This window comes from Lithobates pipiens, unplaced genomic scaffold (genome assembly GCF_037356315.1).
Source record: "Lithobates pipiens isolate NorthernLeopardFrog02 unplaced genomic scaffold, aLitPip1_a1.2 Scaffold_19, whole genome shotgun sequence".
Classification (NCBI taxonomy): Eukaryota; Metazoa; Chordata; class Amphibia; order Anura; family Ranidae; genus Lithobates; species Lithobates pipiens.
This window is the reverse complement of record NW_027507764.1, coordinates 135,094,155-135,114,290: the sequence shown is the minus strand read 5'-3', so window position 1 is coordinate 135,114,290 and position 20,136 is coordinate 135,094,155. Positions and strand designations below refer to the sequence as shown.

The 20,136-nt window shown below is 44.5% G+C and overlaps 1 protein-coding gene across 1 annotated transcript in view; it reads right to left on the bottom strand.

The window, feature by feature from the left end:
- The window catches only part of STK31 (serine/threonine kinase 31), a 661,901-nt gene that overhangs the window by 13,074 nt on the left and 628,691 nt on the right, over nt 1-20,136 (bottom strand). The window contains exons 22-23 of the mRNA XM_077491295.1: nt 2,410-2,529; nt 1,128-1,196 (exon numbers count right to left, since the gene is read on the bottom strand). Of these exons, the coding sequence (XP_077347421.1) occupies nt 1,128-1,196; nt 2,410-2,529 (189 nt within the window). The remainder of the gene's footprint in view (nt 1-1,127; nt 1,197-2,409; nt 2,530-20,136) is intronic.

The window sequence follows — 20,136 nt, the reverse complement described above, 5'->3', positions numbered from 1 at the left end:
CCCCAGAGTACTCAGTCTCTGAGGACACGTAGTGATTGTGGATTCACAAAATTACCTTTCCACCTAATCTATTAAATTTACTATTTAGAGGACTATTATTTCACGTGGGGTCTCCTATTGTTTCTACTAAATATATTAATCAGTTATACACTACAGGAAGCATTATTTGCATTTTATCACATGTATGATACTGCTACTGAGTGCAAAGTGAGAGATTGGAAGGTGAGTGATTCTCCTATGTACCACAGTGCAAAGGAGCATCTTGCTTGACAAAAGAGCCATTTCATTTCCCATGTGGAGGTCGCATATGCTCTGGTAAGCCTCAAAGTTTTGTGTTTGTGGCGGATACACATTTAGAGTGGACTTATCAAGATATCCTGCTTATACAGTTTTGAACTCACACTTCAGAGGACTAATGTTTTGCATTGGGTTCACTTTTCAGAGGACCTTTTGTGTTATTGAATACTGATCTTTTATTTATAGTCGTCAACGAGCTGGCTCTTTAGAGTGTTTGTTTCATTCTTCAGAGGGATATTAGTCATTTATTCACTATTAAAGTATTCCTTTCATCTCAGAGAGGTAATTACTGACCCTGCAGATTCCATGTGAAATTCTAAGGCATTTGCTTAGGAATTTTAGTCCCAAGCTAGGATGAATAACCCTGTTGGGTTGGTTTTTGCACCATAAACAGGTCTGAATAGAAGCCAACAGACCACTCGTAGGCGTGAGGGCGCTCCTTTACTGGGAAGAGGGTTTTGGGAAAGACTTAGATAAACTTCTGTTCAGTGCCAATGGTCACACATGGATCAAATTTCAGCCAGTCTCTGCTGAACAGGCTGAATTTTGATTAATCTATGGACATGGGCATAATACAAACGGCCCATCATAGGAAAAGCAACAAAGGAAATTCAAAGAATAAAACACTACCCATGATGTTTTTCAGCCCTTCATGGCATTAACCATGTGTTATGATAAAGAAAACTAATTTTCCCCTGTGCACAAACCATACTATGAGCTCTAGTGCATGCAGTGTTGGCTTGGCAAACTGCTTTCTTATATTTTTGGGGTTTACAGGTATATGTGACTAAAACAAGTACTTCAAATTTTAAAAAGAAAAAAAAACATACCACATCAATCCTGTTTAGATCAGGAGTTCCATCTCGATTGGTCGGAATATCTTTGGTACCAATGCAGAGCTGCAGATAAAGAGAAAATGTTTGTCATTTTAAACTAAATATATTATGAATAGAAGTATGTGATTTTTTTTTTTTTACAGAAAAGTAGGAGGACCATGGGGTCTACTATGAATTCCTTCTACAGGCACTAAGTTCCAGTTTATGAAAAAGACTTCCTCAGAGATGGCTTGTACCACAGGTCTTTTTGTCTGAACAAGAAATATATAGTAGCAATAAGGCTACAGAGATTTAGGAAAGGGTTGAAATACTTAGTGGTGGTTGGTAATAGACAAAAACACAACTGCAAATACTGTTAATGCACTAGCTCTGCCATATCTCACTTAAGGTCCTTAGGTTTTCTGCTTAAAAGTTATCTATATTTCTCAAAACTTTAGCCTTAACAATGTTCTTTAACAAAAGAGCTTACATTCCACATTACTTTATTATTCTACCAAAATTTGTGTGTGCTGTAAATTGCTTACAGCATTGCTCCTGTGTCTTCTTTTTGGGGGCTGCAATTTTGTTGAAGTCCAGAGCAGTCACTTCCTTACTAAAAAAAAACTCTCTCCTTGGTCATAAAAAATGAATGCCATTTTCTGTAGTTAAAATGTGTGCATTTCTAGCCCTGATTGTATGTCATGGGTCAGGAAAAGGCTGACAGAAGTTCTACAGTGCTCAGTCTCAAAGAATGGTGCTGCTAGGGGAGAAAGGACAGAATATCAGGAAGATAAAAACAGCATCGTTGTACATTTAAAAAAAAATGTGTCATCCTGGCAGCAGCATTTGTCCTGTCACCTCTCCTGCTTTTTTTAGTTCTCTTTCTAGTCTGCATTTCCTCGGCACAGTCCATTTTATTCCTAATGCTTTATCCCCTCCCCTCGGCATCAAAGCTGTCAGTAGATTAGCCCCTAGAGACTCACTGATTTTAAGCTCAGCGTTGAAAATAGAGAGCAACTGAGCATGTGCAAAACAGGGTGAGACAGTGCGTTACTGAACTTTAAACAGTATATGCACTTATTTTTTAATGTTTTACAGAGGCCCGTCTGAAGTGATCAGGACTTAATTTTCTGCCAAAAGTTCTACTTTAATTCAATTTGTATCATGATGATCCCTACCAATATATACGTGATAAAGTATATCAACTGGATAACAAAAGACATATTATATACAGCACATAATATAAATGTAATATTTTAAATGCCAAACATTCTGATCATGTGGGAAACAGACATACCCATAGCAAAGTCATTCCATAGCTATACACGTCTGTGGCAGCAGAAGCAGTCCGCCCTGCCTTTACTTCAGGAGCTGTCCACAGTGGAAAACAAACCATGGTGGCAGAACTTCTCTGCTCCTTCAGAAGCAAAAATAAATAAGTAAATAAACAAAATAAAATAACTGTGAAAATCAATACACACTGAAGGGAAAGGAGTTGAAAAGGAAAAAGTAAAAGAAAAAAAATTGAAAAAGGGGGAAGCAGGGGATTTTAAATTATCCACCGACCACCCACAGTAAATATACATCATTACTTTGACGTTAAATACCAATTTTATAGAAGCAGCTAGTTACCATAACCCTGGTATCAATTACTGTGGGCGATTCTCTGTAAGATAAAAGTGGTCCCAGTGGCGGATTCACCACTGAATCACTTTTATAAGCGGTGTGAGAGGTGCCCCCAACTTTACGGTAATTTCCAAGCTTACCGGAGCTATCGGTAAACCCAGAAACGATCTGGTGTGGTCAATGGCTAGACAGGAAGTCAAGCAAGTACAAGGCCCCACTCAGCTCTATGTCCTTGGAGGACTGGAGAAACCTCCGTCACTTATGGTTCTCAGGCAGATAGACAGATTTTTTTCCCTTAATGTCAAAATTTATTTTTTTGCTTTTAGAAGGTAAATGAGAGATCTTGGGTGTCATTCTTATTTATATTACAAGGGATGTTTAAAAAAAAAAGGACAGTTTAAAAATGAAAAGTAAAATAAATTAGAACAAATATATAATTAAAGTGCCCCATCTCTCTGCTCACGTGCAGAAGTGAGCGTATACAAAAGTCACGCTTGCATATGTAAACGGGGTTCCACATGTGAGGTACTGATGCGATCATTCGAGTGAGAGCAATAATATTAGCACTAGGTCTATGTAACTCTAAACAGGTAACCAGTACAATTTTTTAAAGCGTCGCCTATGCCGATTTCTGATTAACGTAGTTTGTCACCATTTCAGGAGCGTGTGCAATTTTGAAGCATGACATATTAGGTATCTATTTACTTGGCATAACATATTTTACATTATTTAAAAAAAATGGCCTAACTTTAGTGTTTAGTTTTTTTTTTTATATAAAAAAAATGTTTTCTCCCAAAAAAATGCGTTTGAAAGACCGCTGCGCAAATAAAGTGCGACATAAAATACTGCAATGATCGCCATTTTAGGGTCTCTGCTAACACACACACACACACATTAGAATATATATATATATATATATATATATAATTTATTGTTTCGGGGTTCTAATTTAAATTTGTAAACAAAAAGTTCCAGAAAAGGTCTGGTCAGCAAGTAGTTATTCTTAATAGTGGGTAATGTATCATTCATAATTAAGTCCTTTGAGAATCCAGGTATCAAGTCTAAAAATCCAATAAACCTCAGTTTTGCAAAGGAGTGAAAATCTATTGCCCCAGGGAGAATGATCAACTCTTTCAATAATCTGAACCCTGAGACTATGGGGGAGATTTAATAAAACTGGAGTGTACAAAATCTGGTGCAGCTCTGCATAAAAACCAATCAGCTTCCAGGTTTTATTGTCAAAGCTTAACTAAATAAGCTGAAGTCTGAAGCTGATTGGCTACCATGCACAGCTGCACTAGATTCTGAGTGCTCCAGTTTTAGTAAATCCCACCTGTGTATTAACCACTTTCAGACCGGACCATTTTGCTGGTAAATGACCAGAGGTCTTTTTACAATTTGGCACTGCGCTGCTTTAACTGATAATTGCGCGGTGATGCAATGTTGTACCCAAACAAAATTTACGTCCTTTTCTTCCCACAAAAAGAGCTTTCTTTTGATGGTATTTGATTGCCTCTGCGGTTTTTATTTTTTGCGATATAAACGTAAAAAGACCGAAAATTTTGAAAAAAAATGATATTTTCTACTTTTTGTTATTAGAAAAATCCAATAAACTCAATTTTAGTCATACATTTAGGCCAAAATGTATTCAGCCACATGTCTTTGGTAAAAAAAAAGTCAATAATTGTATATTTATTGGTTTGCGCAAAAGTTGTCACATCTACAAACTAAGGTACGTTTTCTGGAATTTACGCAGCTTTTAGTTTACGACTGCCTATCTCATTTCTTGAGGTGCTAAAATGGCAGGGCAGTACAAAACCCCCCCAAATGACCCCATTTTGGAAAGTAGACACCCTAAGGAAATTGATAAGTGGCATGTTGAGCCCATTGAATATTTTATTTTTTTGCCTCAAGCGATTGAATAATGACAAAAAAAAATTTTTTTTTTTTTTTTACACAAAGTTGTCACTAAATGATATATTGCTCACACATGCTATGGGCATATGTGAAATGACACCCCAAAATAAATTCTGCTGCTTCTCCTGAGTACGGGGATACCACATATGTGGGACTTTTTGGGAGCCTAGCCGCGTACGGCGCCCCGAAAACCAAGAACCTCCTTCAGGTTTTCTAAGGGCATAAATATTTGACTTCACTCCTCACTACCTATTACAGTTTTGAAGGCCATAAAATGCCAAGATGGCACAAAACCCCCACAAATGACCCCATTTTAGAAAGTAGACACCCCAAGCTATTTGCTGAGAGGCATGTTGAGTCCATGGAATAGTTTATATTTTGCCACAAGTTGCGGGAAAATTACAAACTTTTTTTTTTTTTTTTCACAAAGTTGTCACTAAATGATATATTGCTCACGCATGCCATGGGCATATGTGAAATGACACCCCAAAATAAATTCTGCTGCTTCTCCTGAGTACGGGGATACCACATATGTGGGACTTTTTGGGAGCCTAGCCGCGTATGGGGCCCCGAAAACCAAGCACCGCCTTCAGGCTTTCTAAGGGCGTTACAGTTTTGAAGGCCATAAAATGCCAAGATGGCACAAACCCCCCCCAAATGACCCCATTTTGGAAAGTAGACACCCCTAAATTTAGGGGTACACTAGTGAGACTAGGTAATAAATGGCGGGTGCCCTGAAACTATAAAAAAATAACTAACCAACCAGCGTCACCTGTAACAGTTATATGGTGATTACTGGTGAAAGGGTTAACTAGGGGGCAATCAGGGGGCTTTATGCGGTAGTATATGGGGGTCCCTGGCGCTATAAAAAGCTGCGGCGAACCTAAATACCTACCTGCCTAACTAGCGTCACCTGTGACACTAATACAGCGATCAGAAAAACGATCGCTTATTAGGCTGGGTTCACACTGGAGCGATGCGGGAACGCCACGAATCCGCGGCGGGTTCCCGCATCGCATGCCTCCTGGCGGCAGTTCACACTGCCCTATGCGAACTGCTGGGAGTGTCAGTGAAATGTTAATGACACCCCCAGATCAGTTCGCATATCACAGTGCGATCTGCAAACTCGGATCGCATGGTGTAAACACCCATGCGATCCGATTCTGTGCCTGTGCGATGCGAATTCAGCCATACTATCTGTATGGCTGAACTCGAATCGCACAGAGATCGGATGTGATTTGCACTGCATTCTCATAAACCGCTGCAATGTGAACCCAGCCTTAGTGACACTGGCGACGGGGGATGATCACGGGGTTAAACCTTTATTGGGGGGGTTAGGGGGGTACATTAGAACTAAAGGGGGCTAACCCTAACTGCCCTAACAGTTATTACAGTCACAAATGACACCAATGCAAAAAAAAAAAAAAAAATGACATTGGTGTCACTGTGACTGGGGGGCAGGGGTAATTGGGGGGGTGATCGGGGGGGGGGTGTGAGTGTGCCTGGCATGTTCTACTGTGTAGTGTCGTGTTGGTGCAACTCACCGATCCTCTCTCCTCGGTATCGGAACGAAAAATACCGACACGGAGGAGAGAATACATCACTTCCTCTCCTGTGTTTACATTACAGGAGAGGAAGTGATGTCACGGAGCATTTTCATTCGTCGGGAGCGATCGCGAGGGGGTGGCCATGAATGAATGGCCGTCCCCTCGTCCGGGATCGCTCCCGAACGAATACCGACCGCCGCAGGCACCGGCCCGATCGGGCCCCCGACCCGCGGGCAGGCAAGGACGTACATGTAAGCCCTTATGCCTGCCCGTGCCATTCTGTCGACGTACATCGTCGTGCGGCGGTCGGCAAGTGGTTAAAGTTGTGAAATCCAGTCTTGCCAAACTGGTGTCAATATTAGTAGTGGAAATATGGTCCTGTATCCTATCACAAAGTCGTCTTGTGGTTCTTTCAATGTACTGGATATTACACGTAACATATAAGATAGATCATAAACCTGGATGGAAACTGAACAATTGTTAAGGCTGGGCTCACACCCAATGCTGATGCTGCTCCCAGCAGGGGTCCCGTGTGTCCTGGTTCACCGTTTTAGGTCCGATTTCAGCCAGACAGACCAAAAGACGCACAGGGCTCCTGCGCAAATTCGCAGCGGAGCCATATCTAATAGGTGAACCGGCTCCATAGAGCCGGTAACTATCTCCTATTGCAAAATTGGATGCGAAGATCCAATTGGCACCCATCCAATTCGCAATAGTGTGAACCTGGCCTTAGTATTGGTTGAATAGCAATTTGAACAAGAGAAGATACTGTGTGGATCAACCAGGTACTTGAAACTGGCATATATATACCACATTTAAATATTCCAGTATCGTGTAGCCAAGCGTGCATAGCCTTCTTAGAAGTAACTAAACTGGGAGAGACCACGTTGCCAATTGTTAATGCTTTTCTAGCTACAAAATTGGCACCTTTTCTCAATATTTTTTATATATCAGGGGTCACAATATAGGATAAGGTGGTCATCTAGAGATGATTTGTTTTATGTCTTAAAGCTGTGGACTATAGCGGGTGGAAAACACAGGTGGTGGTTTCTTTACAGAAGCTATTGTTTATGACATGGGTGATTTGTCAAAATATCCAATCCTTGAAGTTGGTTCTAGCATAGGCTTCTTCTCTCTCAATTGCCATTTTGGTAAATCTGGACTCCATCTGGGCAGCTTTTGTATTGTAATCAGCCAGAGTCGACTGTGGTGAATTGGCCCCTTGAAGGATGGCAGGTAGACACATGTAAAAGTGAATTTTCAAAACTCAGTTTCATGTATGAGCGTATGGCAACGTCATGAGTGTAAGGGGACCCAATCAGGGTTATGTCTAAAAAAATTACCTCAGTTTTTCTTCTCCAGTGATCTGTAAAATGTAACACTTTTGCTGCCAGGTACATGCGGCATACAGACCTACAGCACTGTTTCCAGCTGGCCAGGTCCATATGCCATACGGAACGGACAGTCTTCCTCCTGCTATAAGCTCATAATCACTGAACAACCTAATAGTTCTGATTAGCAGCTAAAAAGCAACAGATCAGAGTTAGTAACCTAAAATGTGTTTACTATGCTTCAGTTTGTAAAGGGGGTTGGAGGAGGGAGCCTCACGGTGGCATCTTGGCTCATGGCACAGACTCCCAGAAGTGGGAACCGGATACCTGTCTTTAGCATCCTGTCCCTCCTCCCCCCCTGAAAGGTGCCAATTGTGGCACCGGAGGGGGAGAGGAGACAAATAAGCAAAAGTTCCACTTTGGGTGGAACTCCACTTTAACTCCTTCCCTGCCAGTGTCATTAGTGCAGTTACAGTGCATATTTTTAGCACCGATCACTGTACTAATGTCACTGGTTCCCAAAAAAAGTCAGGTGTCAGAAGATTTATAATAACGTCGCAGCCCCGCTAAAAATCACTGATTACCGCCATTACTAGTAAAAAAAAAATCTTTTATTGAGAATGTATTATAGCAGAAAGTTAAAAAAAATATATATATTTTTGCAAAATTGTTGCTCTATGTTTATAGTGCAAAAAATAACGCAGAGGTAATCAAATACTACCAAAAGAAAGCTCCATTTGTGAAAAAGAAAATAAATTATTTTTTTAAGCTACAGTGTCGAACCATGTTTACTATGCTTCAGTTTGTGACTGAGATAGGAGTGTCTATATAGACACCTATTCATTAATCTACAGAGGAGCTCAGAGTGCAGAGAAAGGGACGGTCATCAGTCCTCCTCTGTTGAAAAAATAAATAAATATAAAGTTCTGTATAGACCCCTGTCTCTCCAAAGCCCCCTTCCCACCCAAAGAATGTACATATTAAAAATAAAACTGTACCAGTTAAAATAAAAATTGTTAAAAAACAAAAATAAACATAGAAAGGGTAAACAAGCATCTAAAACACCCTTACATTTGAAGCTTAACACTCCATAGGCTATTGACAGGCAGTGAGGAAGTGTTGCAATGCCTCCTCACCACCTGTTTTAACCCCATTTTTGCTGACAAAAGCAATGCAACAACGTGCATTGCACGCAGTTGCAGGACTTTTGTGGCGCCTCCCTATTCCGCAACTTTGCTGCTAGTGTGAAACATTATGGCCACAGCAAGTAAATGACCCTGTCCACTGCCTATTGCAGCTTAAGGGGGGGTTGCAGGCGGTTAGCAGAAACACACCTCTTGGGGGGGAAGCCATCGGTTGGCAGAAATGCACCTCTACCATGCATTCTTGCTTGTACACATGGCACATTCTATAGTGAGGCTGTCTTTAACTGCCCAGGTGTTCCATGCATCCCCATGAAGGCAGTCCTATTGATGTCGATGGGGACACAGTCGCTGCACAGACACAGCCCCTGCTTCCAACATGATCCGTGTGGGTGCATGTCCCTAAACTCACACTGTCTGCGTTTGGGGCCATGCACCTACACCCACACCGATGTCAGATCTGTCCTTGCAGCTGCTTTGTCCCAACTGACATGAACAGGACTATCTGTGCATCCCTATTGTCAGAGAATCACCAGACTTCAACGTCGGCACTTCCCCGTGCGCCTGCGGGGAAGAGCTGCACAACGACGCATGCATATGCGTCATACGACACAATGTCGTACACGCATGTGCAAGCCTATGCACACGGCTATGGGCCTTACCTGATTGGCCTGACAGTCCTATAAAAGGCATCAATGTGCTCTGTGTCTTTGCTGGTTTGTCTCCTCAGCTCACCTGTGTTCCTGTTTCCTGTTGGCCACTTCCTGTTGTGACCCGGCTTGTTTGAAGACCACTCTGCTTCTCTCCTGATCTGACCCCTGGCTTGTTTAAACTGACTTTCTGCACTTAGCCTTGCTGGCTCACGGACTGATACCTGTGCTTGACCCTCGGCCTGCTTCTGGAATATCCTTTGTCTCACGGACTGTACCTGTGTTTGACCCTCGGCCTTCACTCCAGGTGTTGGAACCCCTGGCAGGCGTTTACCTCTACCAGTTCCAAGATCTTCTGCACGGGCATCTCTTCCTTCAGTAGACCTGCTGCATTCCAGTCACCTGCTGGTAACCCGTGCCTCTCTGTGCCCTGTACCCACTGTTCCATCCTCAGGGGTACTGTGCACCCAGCTGCAAGGGAAGCCGCTCTCAGCACTTCGGCTTTGGTGAGTACCTGACAGTACAAACCAGCCATGTCAGAAGCCGACAGGGCTGGCTCACCTTTAGAGGCTCTCTGCCAGCAGGTTGCAGCTCTCACCCAGGCCGTACAGCGACTCCAAGATGGCTACTTCCAGATTGAGGGTCGCCTTCAGCACTTGGCAGTCGCTCCCAGTCTACCAGATTCTTCATCCAGCAGACCTTCTGCTTCGCAAGCCCAAGGCGATGCTACACCTGCGGTAGTCATGACCCTTCCGGAACCCAGGGTCCCTACTCCTGAGCGTTTTTCGGGCAGCCGGAAGAAGTTTAGGTCATTTAAAAACGCATGCCTCCTGTATTTGGCTTTGCAGCCCAGGACCTTCCATTCTGAGTCGGTAAAGGTGGGTTTCATCATTTCCCTGCTATCCGATGAGCCACAGTCCTGGGCCCATAACCTCCTAGAACAGAAGAGCCCCCTTCTTGATTCAGTAGAGACTTTTTTTGAAGCTATGTCACAACTATATGATGATCCCCAGCGCACCGCTACGGCTGAAGCCATCCTGCATTCCCTTACCCAGGGAAAGAGACCAGGAGAGGACTACATTGTGGAATTTCGGAAATGGTCTGGGGACACTAACTGGAATGAGGCTGCCCTTAAGTATCAGTTCCGTCTGGGCCTGTCTGAGACCTTAAAAGATGAACTAGCCCGAGTAGACACCCCTACATCCCTGGAAGATCTGGTCCAGTTGGCTACCAAACTTGATCGACGTCTACGGGAGCGTCGCTCCGAACGCCTCCAGTCACCTAGACCCATCTGGATGCTACCCCGGGTACCCGCACCTGTTCCAGCTCCCACCTCCTCTACTGATGGCGAACCCATGCAGCTGGGCTTGGTCCGGGCTCCACTCACCCCAAACGAGAGACTCCGTCGGCGTCAAGCCAACCTTTGTCTATATTGTGGTGAAGCGGGCCATTTCCTACACAGCTGCCCTGTGAGACCCAGTAAGTGCCAACCTCGTGTTGCTGTGAATTCCCAGATTGCGGTTTCCACCCGGTCTCACCTTGTCCTCCCGGTTTCATTACAGGTGGCGGAAGAGGAGGTTCGGCTGGGAGCCATCATTGACTCCGGGGCCTGCAGTTGCTTTATGGACATAACCCTAGCTCGGAGCCTGCACGTTCCCCTCTGCTCTAAAAAACAACACCTTCAGATTCATCTGGCCGATGGCTCCCTACCCTGCTCCGGTCCTGTGACCCAGGAAACAGTACCAATCTTGACTTCCACAGACTCTGGTCACTGCGAATTTCTTCGCTTTGACGTTATCCACTCTCCTATGTTCCCAATCATTCTGGGTTTCCCTTGGTTACAAGCCCACGACCCACAGATCAACTGGAACAAGAAAGAAGTACTCTTTTCATCTGCCTACTGTTCACAGCACTGTCACCTGCCGACCTCCCACAAGTCCACCTCCTGCCTAACCATACAGACCATTCCTGATAACCTACAACATGTCCCTTCAGCCTATCATAATTTTTTGGACATCTTTGACAAGAAGAAGGCTGTTACTCTGCCACCCCATCGGCCCTATGATTGCCCGATAGACTTGCTACCCGGTTCCGAAATTCCGTTTGGTCGGATCTTTCCATTATCAGAGACTGAACTAGAAGCCCTACGCTCTTACATAGATGAAAACCTGGAAAAGGGATTGATCCGACCATCCTCTTCTCCAGCTGGTGCAGGCATCTTTTTTTGTCGAAAAAAAGGACAGTTCTCTCAGACCTTGCGTGGACTACAGGGAACTTAATAAAATTACCATTAAGAACAGGTACCCGCTTCCACTCATCCCTGAACTTTTTCAACGCCTAAGAACTGCCAAGATATTTACTAAACTAGATCTTCGGGGAGCATATAACTTAGTCCGAATCCGTGATGGGGATGAGTGGAAGGCGGCTTTCAGGTCTAGATTCGGGCATTTTGAATATCTAGTGATGCCCTTCGGGCTCTGCAATGCCCCGGCCACATTCCAGCATCTGGTCAACGATATATTCTGTGAGTATCTAGAGAACTTCGTGATAGTATATCTTGACGATATTCTGATTTTTTCCAATTCCTTAGAACTGCACCGTACTCACGTCAGGAAGGTCCTCCTTGTCCTCAGAGAACATGGGCTCTACCTAAAGGGAGAAAAGTGTGAATTTGAGAGAGACACCATCCAGTTCCTTGGATTTATCATCTCCACAGGAGGAATCTCAATGGATCCAAAGAAGTTCAAAGCCATTCAAGAATGGCCGGCACCTTCAGACAAAAGGTCTGTACAGCGATTCGTTGGCTTTGCCAATTTCTATCGCAGGTTCATCCAGGGCTTCTCCACGATTATTTCCCCCATCACCCAACTAACCCACCAGCAGGTCAAATTTCGATGGTCTCCACAAGCACAGGAAGCCTTCGATGAATTAAAGAGACTCTTTATATCAGCTCCTATCCTCCTACATCCAAATCCAAGCCTTCCCTATGTGTTGGAGGTGGACGCCTCTGAATTCGCATTAGGTGCTATCCTCTCCCAAAGAAGTGGGCCGAAGGCTCTCCTTCATCCAGTTGCCTTCGCCTCTCGGAAACTCAGTCCTCCGGAGAGGAATTACGATGTCGGAGATCGAGAACTTCTTGCTATAAAGTTTGCACTGGAAGAATGGAGGTACCTGCTGGAGGGTGCGTCTCAACCCATCATGATCTTTACAGATCACAGGAACCTGGAGTACCTCAGAGCTGCTAAACGCCTCCGACCCCGACAAGCACGCTGGGCTCTCTTTGCTTCGCAAGCCCAAGGCGATGCTACACGCATGTGCAAGCCTATGCACACGGCTATGGGCCTTACCTGATTGGCCTGACAGTCCTATAAAAGGCATCAATGTGCTCTGTGTCTTTGCTGGTTTGTCTCCTCAGCTCACCTGTGTTCCTGTTTCCTGTTCCTGTTGACCACTTCCTGTTGTGACCCGGCTTGTTTGAAGACCACTCTGCTTCTCTCCTGATCTGACCCCTGGCTTGTTTAAACGGACTTTCTGCACTTAGCCTTGCTGGCTCACGGACTGATACCTGTGCTTGACCCTCGGCCTGCTTCTGGAATATCCTTTGTCTCACGGACTGTACCTGTGTTTGACCCTCGGCCTTCACTCCAGGTGTTGGAACCCCTGGCAGGCGTTTAACTCTACCAGTTCCAAGATCTTCTGCACGGGCATCTCTTCCTTCAGTAGACCTGCTGCATTCCAGTCACCTGCTGGTAACCCGTGCCTCTCTGTGCCCTGTACCCACTGTTCCATCCTCAGGGGTACTGTGCACCCAGCTGCAAGGGAAGCCGCTCTCAGCACTTCGGCTTTGGTGAGTACCTGACACCTATGTGGGTAAACACGGCCCTCCAAGGTGCTTTACTAGACCCCATGTGAACGAGGCCAGCAAGTTATGTTTTATGTGTGCAAATTGGAATTTCTTTCGGAAATACAGTGATATGATAAAACATTTGTGCAAATATTGCAGGGCCTTAAAAATGAGTAGCTTTTTTTTATTCTACTGGTCACGTGCTTTCAGAAAATATAGGGTTTTTTTTTGTTTGTTTTTTAAACAAATTTCACAAAAAGACGCAATTTAAAATGTACAAATATTTAACTCAATACAGGTTAAGCTTTTATAATTAGTAGGGATTTAAAAGAATTTTTGTAAACTGTGCCGTGTTTGTATTTGCAAATCATGATTTTAGAGAAATTTTAATTAAAATATTGTTTTAACCACTTCAATACCAGGCACTTAAACACCTTCCTGCCCAGACCAATTTTGAGCTTTCAGCGCTGTCGCACTTTGAATGACAATTGCGCGGTCATGCTACACTGTACCCAAATGAAATTTTTATCATTTTCCCACAAATAGAGCTTTCTTTTGGTTGTATTTAATCACCTCTGCGGTTTTTATTTTTTGCTAAACAAATAAAAAAATACCGAAAATTTTGAAAAAAAATTAAATGTTTTTTTTTTGTTTCAGTTTCAAAACTTTGCAAATAAGTAAGTTTTCTCCTTCACTGATGGGCACTGATGAGGTGGCACCAATGAAGTGGCACTGATGAGGTGGAATTGATGGAGACCGATATGTGGCACTGATAGGCGGCACTGATGGGCGACACGGATGGGCACTGATAGGTGGCACAAATTGGCACTGATAGCTGGCACGGATAGGTGGCACAGGTGGGCATGGGTTAGTCGGCACAGGTGGGCATGGGTAGGCGGCACAGGTGGGCATGGGTAGGCGGCACAGGTGGGCATAGGTAGGTGGCACAGGTGGGCATGGATGGGCACTGATAGGTGGCATGGATGGGCACTGATAGGCGGCATTGTATTATAATATATTGTACTAATGGATGCCAATCAGTGCCAAACAATAATGCATGCCAATCAGTGATGCCCATTGTGGGCACTGATTGGCATCCATTATAGGCACTGATTGGCATCCATTGTGGCACTGACTGGAATCCTTGGTGGTCTAGGGTGGTATACCTTGTCCTGGGCATCCCTGGTGGCGTCCCTAGTGGTCCAGTGTGGGCATCCTCGGGGGGCTGTGCTGATAATCGATCAGCACAGACCCCCCCTGTCAGAGGCGCAGCCGATCGGCTCTCCTCTACTCGCGTCTGACAGATGCGAGTGAGGAAAAGCCGATCACCGGCTTATCCTATTTACACTGAGATCAGCCGTGATTGGACACAGCTGATCATGTGGTAAAGAGTCTCCGTTGGAGACCCTTTACCGAGATCGTAGTTGCCGGGTGTCGGGACCCCCGTGAGTCCGGTTGCGGGACCCGCGGACTCGATCACCGCGGGCATCCCCGCGATCGTCTCACGGAGCGGCCGAATGGAGGAAATGCTGTGTAAACAACATTTTTCCATTCTGCCTAGCAACTAGTGACGCTGATCTCTGCTCCATGTGATTGGAGCAGAGATCAGTGTACACTAAATGAAAGCCCAACCCCCCCACAGTTAGTAACACACCCCTAGGAACACTTAACCCCTACACTGCCACCCACTGGTTAACCCTTTCACTGCCAGTGTCATTTACACAGGAATCACTGCATTTATATAGCAGTGATTACTGTATAAATGACAATGGTCCCAAAAATGTGTCAAAAATGTCCGATGGGTCCCCGACAATGTCGCAGTCACAATAAAAATCGCAGATCGCCGCCATTACTAGTAAAAAAAATAAAATAATAAAAAACTATTAATAAAAATGCTATAAAACTATCCCTATTTTGTAAACGCTATAACTTTTGCGCAAACCAATCAATAATCGCTTTTTGCGCATTTTTTTACCAAAAATATGTAGAAGAATACGTATCGGCCTAAATTGAGGGAATTTTTTTTTTTTTATATATATATTTGGGGGATATTCATTATAACAAAAAGTAAAAAATAATGCGTTTTTTTCAAAATTGTCGCTCTATTTTTGTTTATAGCGCAAAAAATAAAAACCGCAGGGGTGATCAAATACCACCAGAAGAAAGCTCTATTTGTGGGAAAAAAAGGATGTCAATTTTGTTTGGGAGCCACGTCGGACGACCGCGCAATTGTCAGTTAAAGCGACGCAGTGCCGAATCGCAAAAAGTGGTCTGGTCTTTGACCAGCAAATTGGTCCGGTCTGAAAGTGGTTAAACCAAAATAGCTACTTATCAATTAAAAGCGGACACCACCCCTCTTGGATTAGAAACATCCCAAAAGGGCAGTTTTTGAGGGTTCGGCGTAACTCAAAGACTATGAAATACAATCACAGATCCTAAAGGATGAATTCCTACAAAAGGGATATGATTAACAATTTTTAGACAGAGCTATTCGTGAAATAGGGGACACTCCAAGAAATATAGGTTTAAGGGAAAAGGAAGAAGTACAGTAGGTGCCGCCGATATTGTGTTTCCAGTGCAATCCAATTGCGCTGGTTCCCAGCGGCAAGCTTCTCTAACCAGTGCAATCCCGTCGTGCTGGCTCTCGTGCTGGCTGCAATAGGAAAATTTAAATTTTCCTATAGTAGCGAGCGAGAGAGCGGTGATAATGTCGCATCACTAATGAAGCCTGCATGCCTTCAGGGCATACCAGGCCCTTAGGTCCGGTATGGAGTTTAAGGGGAATCCCCTACGCCGAAAAAAACTATAAAAATCACTGCACACCGCAATCCTGGCAGAGAGAGCGTCGCGTCAACATCTCAAGAAGGAAGACGAACAGAAGAACGGAAGGCGGCAGCAGCAGAAGACCAGGCCACCGTTAGTAAAAGCTGGAAGAAGAAGCGGTGGCCCGGCAAGAATAATCGAAGAGGGGGACAAGAACCCCTAAGTCGGAGGAAGGGGCGGCGCGACAGAAGACCGGGCCTCCGCTAGTAAAAGAGCTAAAGGAAGAAAGCGGAGGCCCGGCAAGAACCACCAAAGAGGGGGACAAGACCCCCGGGCGGCAGCGAGAAGACCCCCGGAGCTGTGCAATAAACTATTTTTAACCCTTGTGTGTTGTGTTTTATTTACTTTTTCACCAGGTGAATGGGTAGGGGTACATGGTACCCCCATACTCATTCACATAGGGTGGGGGGCCGGTATCTGGGGGACCCCAGAATCCGATAAGACCCCCCACCCGCAGACCCCGACAACCAACGGCCAGGGCTGTCGGGAAGAGGCCCTTGTGCTCATCAACATGGGGACAAGGTGCTTTGGGGTGGGAGGCCGCTGGGCGCCCCCTTCCCCCAAAGCACCCACCCCCCATGTTGAGGGCACGTGGCCTAGTACGGCTCAGGAGGGGGGTTGCTCGTCCCCACCCCCTTTCCTGACTGGCCGGGCTGCGTGCTCGGATAGGGGTCTGGTATGGATTTTGGAGGGACCTCCACGCCGTTGGTGTAGGGGATTCCACTTAAAATCCCTACCGGACCTAAGGGCCTGGTATGCCTCCGGAGGGGGAACCCATGCCGTTTTTTTTTATTTGGCGTGGAGTTCTCCCTTAGGATTCATACCAAATACAGTGCCTGGTATTGGTGGGAATCCAATTTGGATCCCCGCACCAGTGTGAACGCGGCCTCAATGTCAGCGATGCCTGTTGTTTATCGGGAAAGGAAAAGAAACATTTTTCCTTTCCCGATGCGAGCCGGCTGGGCGCTGGCTCCCGCGACGGGGCTCGTAGGGTGTCAACCTCGCCGATAAAAGCGGCGAGATTGACACAATATCGCGGTCACCTACTGTACCATTGAATGATCAGCATCAGTGGGGTTTTGTGTCGGGTTTTCATTACCAATATAAGGATATAGAACAGATTTTTTTTGCAAGTATTGGTATATTCTCGGTAGAGATAAACATCTTGGGAAGGTATTACCAAAGCGACCAAAATGAATCTATAGATGTGCTCCAAACATAGGTGATAGAGTGGTGAGAAAAATACTTGATACACCTATTAAACCATCTCTAGTGAATTAAAAGGCTTCTATGCGTGTAGGAGGTGCATTTGTTGTAAGACAGTACGTCATGTGAATAGGGGTATCACCACTATCACAAATAGAGGAGAAAGGTTTGATATTAAGGAGTTTATGACGTATGTGGTTTATTTGCTATGGTGCCCCTATGGGATGTTTTATGTGGGGCGTACCAAAAGATTGTTAAGGGTGCGTATCTCTGAGCATCTTGCAAATATTAGAAAGGGATTCCAATACCACAGTGTGTCATTGCATTTCAAGGAACACCATCAGCAGGATCCAAGTTTATTTCAATTCTGTGGCATTGTGTTCATCCTTCTTGGAGAGGATCCAACTGGGTCAGGGATTTATCTCAGAGGGAGACCCAATGGATCTTTTTGATGAAATGTCTCTCTCCAAGAGGAATGAAGATAGAGCTGGATTTAAACTGCATCTCTAACGTTGAAGACATATTTGTTTATTTGAATTTGTAGTCTATTTCAGGTTTGTTTGTTTTTTTATTTTAATTTTATTTACTTTTTATATTTTTATTTTATTTTTTATTTATTATAATTTTTTGCTGATTTTTATTTTATAATAATTTCTTTTGGGTAAATATATATCTAAAAAATGTATAGAATTATACTTAATGCCTAATGACTCACTTTGTTACATTTTAGTCATTTGTTTTTCACAGTGCACTAGTTTATGTATGTATGGTATTTACAAATTTTGCACTTAATACTGTGTGTCATTTGCAGTTACACATCTGAGCGCTGCTTTTTCTCCCACAATTGAGAATTTTTTTTTTTTTACACTATTGATATAGGTTTATAGTAGCAGCTGGGGTTAAGGGATTTATTTTCACAATATTTAGCGCATTGGTGATACACGTTTGTGACATAAGACGACACCAATTTTTATAAAAATATAACAAACCTAAATTACATGAGCATTAAAACGCCAATGCGTATACACATTTATAGATATATATAGATCTTGGAATGCATTTCGATTGACTGGACCAATACCCGGTTTTCTTTTTCTGGTGCTGCTTGACCTTCCTTGAGCGGAGCTGGCAGCTTGTATCTGGCGACATCCTCTCTGCGCTGGTCGGCGGTTTGCTTATGTGCGAGAGGTGGAGAGCAAGCGATGTTGTGACGTCTGACGCAATTTGATGGTGCGGGTGGACACCGTATCGATCGTAGGGGCATAAAAACCCTCCTCCACGTGTCTTCTGTCCTATGGCTACAAGTGGACACAGCACCCAAACCCGGCAGACCTCCCCTAGGTGAGATATTACTCTGGCACATACTTTCTGATCATGCTGTGGCTTGGTACACATGTTTTATGATTATGTTGTGCGTGGCTTGGCACATAGTATTTTGGGCATATTTATTTATTATACTATAGCTTAGCTTCCTTTGCAGCCTTGGCCCTTACTGTTTGCCCTATTTAATATTTATAGGACTCAAATGTTATCCCTTAGGAGATGGAATATATATATGTGTATATATATATATATATATATACACATACACACACACACATATATATATATACACTCACATACACACACATATATATATATATATATATATATACATACATACATACATACACACATACACATACGGTATCTCACAAAAGTGAGTACATACCCTCACATTTTTGTATTATATTATATCTTTTCATTTGTATTTGTATTTTTGTATTATATTATATCTTTTCATTTGACAACACTGATGAAATTACACTTTGCTCCAATGTAAAGTAGTGAGTGTACAGCTTGTATAACAGTGTAAATAGGGTTTAGGTCTGGAGACATGCTTGGCAAGTCCACCAACTTTACCCTCAGCTTCTTTAGCAAGGCAGTGGTCGTCTTGGAGGTGTGTTTGGGGTAATTATCATATTGGAATACTGCCCTGCGACCCAGTCTCCGAAGTGAGGGGATCATGCTCTGCTTCAGTATGTGACAGTACATGTTGGCATTCATGGTTCCCTCAATGAACTGGAGCTCCCCTGTGCAGGCAGCACTCATGCAGCCTCAGACCATGACACTACTGCCACCATGCTTGACTGTAGGCAAGACATACTTGTCTTTGTACTCACCTGGTTGCCGCCATGCTTGACACCATCTGAAACAAATATGTTTATCTTGGTCTCATCAGACCACAGGACAGGTTCCAGTAATCCATATCCTTATGCCGCGTACACACGATCAAACAATCCGGTGGAAAAGTCTGGCAAACTCAAGTCCGCCAAACAATCCCCCCGTGTGTAGCCTCCGGCATACTTTTTTGACCCGAAAGTACGGCGGACTTAGAATGCCGTGTTGCACACCAATCTATCCGTTGGACTCGCATTTCGGCGAACAATCCGGCCGTGTGTGTGCCAGTCCGCCGTACTTTTGAAATGAGCGGACTTTTCCCGCCCGGAGAAAAGTCCGCTAATTTCGAGCGGGTCTCCAGGTAGGCGGGGCCCACGAAGGAGACGTCGCTGGCCCCGCCGCCTGGTATGGACTTAAAGGGGAACCCCAACGCCGAAAAAAATCGGCGTGGGGGTCCCCCCCAAGTCCACAACAGACCCTTGTCCGAGCACGCTACCCGGCCGGCCAGGAAAGGGGGGTGAGCGTGCGCCCCCCCCTCCTGAGCCGTACCAGGCCGCGTGCCCTCAACATGGGGGGTGCCTTGGGAAAGGGGGGGCCGCATGTTGATGAGGACAAGGGCCTCTTCCCGACAACCCTGGCCGTTGGTTGTCAGGGTCTGGGGGCTTATCGGAATCCGGGAGCCCCCTTTAATAAGGGGGCCCCCGGATACCGGCCCCCCACCCTATGTGAATGATTATGGGGTACAATGTACCCCCCCTACCCATTCACCTGTAAAATA